The sequence below is a fragment of the Diospyros lotus genome, chromosome 8, assembly GCF_014633365.1.
Source record: "Diospyros lotus cultivar Yz01 chromosome 8, ASM1463336v1, whole genome shotgun sequence".
Taxonomy (NCBI): Eukaryota; Viridiplantae; Streptophyta; class Magnoliopsida; order Ericales; family Ebenaceae; genus Diospyros; species Diospyros lotus.
This window is the reverse complement of record NC_068345.1, coordinates 9658591-9664476: the sequence shown is the minus strand read 5'-3', so window position 1 is coordinate 9664476 and position 5886 is coordinate 9658591. Positions and strand designations below refer to the sequence as shown.

The window sequence follows — 5886 nt, the reverse complement described above, 5'->3', positions numbered from 1 at the left end:
CTCCTCCCCCTTCCTACTTCCAATTACAAGTGTGGTCCATTGTATCTCCTCCTCCTTCCTTAAGTAAGAAGCCGATTCTATCGGTTGAAGGATAAAATTTTAATTTTAGCTCTTAATACACTAGATTGGTGTTTAATTTGCTTTTGACAAAAATTATTAATTTATAAAAAAAAAAACATTGAAAAGAATATGTATTTAATTAACCCAAATTTAAATACTAATAGAGAAAAGATACAAACTTGTTTTTAAGAAATATAAAATCTTAATGAATGGATATATTTTTAGGGTAATTAGCGAGATAATTGGTGCAAATTCAATGAACTGCCACCGGCCATCTACTTTGGGAATTCTCGTGGAATTGATAGTAGGGTCGGGAGAGGAGGGACAGGTGGTGGGGAGTAGAGGAGGTTTAGAGTTAGGAGGGATTTATATGATCGATCGATCATATATGGAATGGCTGGCCATTTTGACTTGATCCGGATACTTACTTGCTTGAAGACAAAAATTAGGCTGGGTAAAACGACCTTTCTAAGGTTGGATTCTCTCAGAAGCAGCAAAAATTTGTTTCCAATTCCAAAAGCTTTTTGAGCAAATCCAATGCACCCACACACACACACATGCGTGCGTGCGTGGCTGTGTGGCATATATATATATCGCAGTTCCAAAAGTAGTAATAGTGGTGGTGGAGGGTAATCACTAATCACTCACGCCAAAGGAATGTTAGTCCGTTCGTTCTCCTCCTTCCTTTTGCCTTTCATCCCAAAAATTGAGCCTCATGTGGCCTTCTAGTTCCTACACGTTCTAGTTATAGAACCAAACTTAAAATCATCATTGTCTGTTAATGAAAAAGAAAATCCCAACCCACCCAGTCAAGTCTCCTTGGAAACATCACTTTTATTAACATTTCGCTAACTGGTAATGTTAATAAAATGAGTTTAATAAACTTTTTAATTCAGACTTGTAGTGAAGATACGCCGTTAGTTAGTGAATCAAATCAAATTTCTTTATTTTCCTTAATTTCAAGAATAGTTTTATAATATTTCCGTTTACGCTTACACGGGGAGAAGTTGTGTGAGTGCGTCACACGTGAAAACATCGTGCTGTAACGATGCTCAGCCTCGAGTCACGTCTAGTCAATGACCGTCAAAGCGCCAAAATCCACTTCTTTGCCTTTTATTTTAAATTTTAAAAATTAAAAAAATTAGTTTAATTTTTAAATAATTTTATTAGTTAATTTAAATTATTTAAAACATAATCAGCTTATCATCAGTCAATAAAATTATTTAAAAATTAAAAATGAAAGATTATATAATTTTTATTTTAAGATAATAATTAAGCGTTTTTAGTCATAATAATAAAAATATAAATAAGGATATAATAAATCCAGAAGGGCGCAAGCAGGCAGGTATGGAAATGGCAGGTAAGGAAATAAAATAAATGAGGAAGGGGCAAGTTTGGGAAACGGGCGAAGGACCTTTGAATGGCCACGAGGGAAAATTCAGAGTTGGTTAAGAAGCATATTTATTACGGATTCGGCTTTTTGGATAAAACCGACATAATTACATTTCTGACCTCCGTGAGTGAGTCACTGTGTGTTTTGGAGGTTCTGATCTGACTCGGGAATTTACTTATCTAGAGCTGAAATGGGGAATTAATTGCCGCCCGGCGTACGTGGCGATCGCAAGTTGTCCCTGAATTTAATATATTTCGAACAGAATTGGATAAGATTATTCCCGTTTCCAATCACCCCTCCACAACTCAGCTATGCCGCCAAAACCCTTATAAATTCCCCATCTACAGACCCTTTTGGTACTCATCTCCATCTTCTTCTTCTTCTTCTTCTTCTTCTTCTACTGACCGCTTTGCATTCGCATTTGCATTTGCATTTGCATTCTCATTCTCATTCTCATACATTTGCTTCTTCTTTTTCTTCTTCTCCTCCCAAATAATGGAGGCTTCTGGACAGGTGAAAGCGGCCCTCGAGGTCGCGCCGTCGTTTCCGCAGCCGTCGCCGTCGCCGCTCCGGAAGATGGCGGCGGTGGCGTCGATAGCGGCGGGCATCCAATTCGGGTGGTCGCTGCAACTCTCGTTGCTGACCCCCTATGTACAGCTCCTGGGTATTCCCCACAAATGGTCTTCCCTGATTTGGCTCTGCGGGCCGGTTTCCGGCTTGGTGGTGCAGCCGCTGGTGGGGTACTACAGCGACCGCTGCACCTCCCGGTTCGGGCGGCGCCGCCCCTTCATCGCCGCCGGGGCAGGGCTTGTCTCCATCGCCATCATCCTCATCGGCTTCGCCGCCGACCTCGGGCACCTCTCCGGCGACCAAATCGGGGGGAAGCACAAGCCCCGGGCCATCACCGTGTTCGTGATCGGGTTTTGGATTCTCGACGTCGCCAACAACATGCTCCAGGGCCCGTGCCGGGCGCTCCTCGCCGACCTCTCAGCCGGCGACCACCGTAAGACGCGCACGGCCAACGCCTTCTTCTCCTTCTTCATGGCCGTCGGAAACGTCCTCGGGTTCGCCGCTGGCTCCTACAGAAAGCTCCATAACGCCTTCCCGTTCGCCTCCACAAAAGCCTGCGACGTCTACTGCGCGAACCTGAAGAGCTGTTTCTTGATCTCCATCACGATTCTCCTCGTTCTCACCACCATAGCCCTCACCACAGTGCGGGAAACCCCACTCTTGAAACCGCCGGAAGAGGATGGCGACGTCGACGGTACCGAGAAGGGTGGATCCCGGCCGGTCCCTTTCTTCGGGGAACTACTGGGTGCGTTCAAGGACTTGCAGAGGCCCATGTGGATCTTACTCGTGGTGACGTGTCTCAACTGGATTGCCTGGTTCCCGTTTCTCCTCTTCGACACCGACTGGATGGGTCGGGAGGTGTACGGCGGCGACGTCGACGGAACGGCCGCCCAGAAGGATCTGTACGATCACGGCGTCCACGCCGGTGCGTTGGGGTTGATGTTGAACTCGATCGTGCTGGGCTTGGTGTCTCTCGCCATCGAGCACTTGGCGCGTGGGCTCGGCGGAGTGAAGCGCCTGTGGGGCATCGTGAATTTCCTGCTGGCGGTTTGTCTCGCCATGACGGTGGTGGTTTCCAAAAAAGCCGAGTCCATACGCCACAGCAACGGCGGGGCCACAACGAAGCCCGATAACGGCGTCAAGGTCGGCGCTTTGGTGATCTTCTCGGTCCTTGGGATCCCCCAAGCGGTAAGATACGCTTCCACTTGCAATTGCATGAGCGGCGCGTGAATCCCACGCGCTTCCACATTTTGGCACCTTCCACGCCCTCTATTTTTCTTTAAATTTATATATCAGTTTTTATTTATTTTTTTATTTTTTAGGGGGGGTCCAAAGACATAATAGATTTTGTGTTTATTTTTTATTTTTGAAATAAAGACATAAAAGGTCGGTGATGGATGGGTAGGCGCTGACGAGATAATAAGGGCTTTTGACGTTATGAATATATTCGTTTAAAGAAGTACTGGTTGGTTGGGATTATTATTATTATTATTATTATGAATATTATTTTTGCAACAAATTATACATGATTTTTTTTTATTATTATTATTTTCTTTTGACATACCAAATAATTAAGCAGCAGAGCAAGTGGTTGGTTTTTTTTTTTTTTTTTTTTTTCTTTTTAATCCTCCAAATAACTAAAAATGTAAAAATAGGAATAGGATAGGAGAGTACACGTGGCAAAATCAAGGCTCCTTTTCCATACGTGTGATGGGTAGTTGGGGGGAAAAGACCTTTTCCTTTCCTTTCCTATATCTCCAGTTCATGCACTCTACTGAACCGTTTTCACCCCCGAGATTATCCACACTTTTGTCTCTTAACTTCTCCAGATAATTATAAAACATTTGTTGGTGGTTTTGCAGGTGACTTACAGCATTCCTTTCGCTCTGGCCTCCATTTTCTGTAATGCTGCCGGCGCCGGCCAAGGTATATGCAAAATTAAGACCAAAATTCTTCTTGAACTAGTTAATTTTTATTAATTAATTACAGTGTTATTTTGAGAACCCAATAACTTAATTTGTCCCTAAACTTTTGGCTATGATTGAATCTTGCAGGCCTTTCTCTGGGAGTTCTCAATCTCTCCATCGTCATCCCACAGGTACAATCATCATCATCATCATCATCATCATCGTCTTCATATTAGTCATGAAGTTAATTGTATGTGTATGTGGGTTGATATGTCATTTTCCATTTTCCATTTTCGCACTCTGATCATGCCAAGACTCTACAGATGATGAATTACACATGATGATGAGTTTTATTAGATTGAGAAGAATCTTGGCGTGTCACCATGTTTGGAGGATTCTCCTTCTTCTTATCCTTTAAAAGAGCACACACCAGCTCGCCTGACCATTGCTGCACTGTGGATACATATAATTAAATACGTTCTCAATAATGCCAAAATATTCACACACACACACACACACACACACACATATATGTATATCTCAACCTCCATTTCTTGATATTGTTTTTTTAGCTTCATGATTGAGCTCCAATTCCAGAAAAATATTCCCTCACAATGTGAACCCATAACCAGGCATGTGACATATGGAATCACATAAAGACACTTCTTCACAAAAAGCCAACCTTTCTTCCTTTTCTTACACACACAAAACACACACACACGCATCTTCTCTTCTCATGCGTAAAGTTTTTTACACACGCACATATATACATAAAGAGTGTCAAAGTTGGACTAATTTGGGTACTCTTTGAACGGGGAAACAGATGGTGGTGTCCGTAGCAAGTGGGCCGTGGGATGCCCTGTTCGGAGGTGGGAACCTGCCGGCGTTCGTCGTGGGAGCCATTGCAGCGGCGGTGAGTGGTGTTTTGGCAATCACCATGCTGCCGTCTCCGCCGCCAGATAAGTCGGCCAACGTTTCCTTGTCGGGCGCTTCATTCCATTGAGGAAAAAACTTAGGGTTTTGGAGTACATGAATGATCTTATAACCTTTATTTTGCTTTGCATGTTGAGCTCTCTCTCTCTCTCTCTCTCTCTCTCTCTCTCTCTCTCTCTCCCTATCTCTCTCTGTCTGTAATTTGGGTAGGCAAGAAGAAGAAGAAGAAGAAGAAGAAAGGCCATTTGGGGGGCCGGGATAGCGTATAGCTGACTGTGCCAGTGTTATGGACGCTAAAGCGTGGTGCAGTCTATGGTTGATCTCAAGCATAATCGACCCTTTTTCTGTGTGTGTGATAGATCTCTGGTATTTTTCATCAGTAAAAGGGTACAATAATTAATTAAAGAAGATGCGTATATATATCACAAATATATATATATATGCATTTGAAGAAGAATCCACCTCTTCCTTATTTTCCTTTCCTCCCCCGGGCCCAAGTGTTCTTCTTATTGAATGTTAATAATAATTGGCATCCTAACCCCAAAGGATTTTGTTCTTAGAAAATAAAATAAAAAGAAAATACACCACTTGAATCATAACTCAGTGATAAATAATGATGGTGGATCTAAAATTGTCTTCAAATCTACGATCTGATGAGTAATAATCCTATAATATATATATATATATAAAAGGGGGGGTATCTCAATCAATTGTATCAGTCTTGAGCAATGGTGAGGTCCTAGCAAGCACTAAATAATACTATATGGTATATTTATGGCGTGTTTGATTTTATTGTTCAACATTAATTAGTTTAATACCATACAGGAGGATAATTTATTGTTGAATTGTCGATAAATCTGACTCAATGATGAATTTGGATAGACGTTCAATAGATTTGGATTATTATTACGATAAATCTATTTGGATAGAATCTATCCGTATAGAAAGACATTTAATGCTTGTTTTATATTATTTTAATTATATTAAACAAAACAGAAAGACAATTTTAACCTTAGAAAAATT

General features: G+C 41.9%; 1 protein-coding gene across 1 annotated transcript; it reads left to right on the top strand.

The window, feature by feature from the left end:
• Positions 1-1825: 1825 nt before the first annotated feature.
• Positions 1826-5216, top strand: LOC127808908 (sucrose transport protein SUC2-like). The gene is made up of 4 exons (XM_052347617.1): positions 1826-3211; positions 3886-3949; positions 4078-4121; positions 4754-5216. Exons 1-4 carry the CDS (start codon positions 1949-1951, stop codon positions 4931-4933), a joined length of 1551 nt encoding a protein of 516 aa, XP_052203577.1. The 5' UTR covers positions 1826-1948; the 3' UTR covers positions 4934-5216.
• Positions 5217-5886: the final 670 nt, after the last annotated feature.

Coding starts and splice junctions, on each gene's coding strand:
- LOC127808908 (XM_052347617.1), top strand. CDS start 1,949: ATGGAGGCTTCTGGACAGGTGAAAGCGGCCCTCGAGGTCGCGCCGTCG. Junction 3,212..3,885: donor TCCTTGGGATCCCCCAAGCG/GTAAGATACGCT, acceptor GTGGTTTTGCAG/GTGACTTACAGCATTCCTTT. Junction 3,950..4,077: donor TGCTGCCGGCGCCGGCCAAG/GTATATGCAAAA, acceptor TGAATCTTGCAG/GCCTTTCTCTGGGAGTTCTC.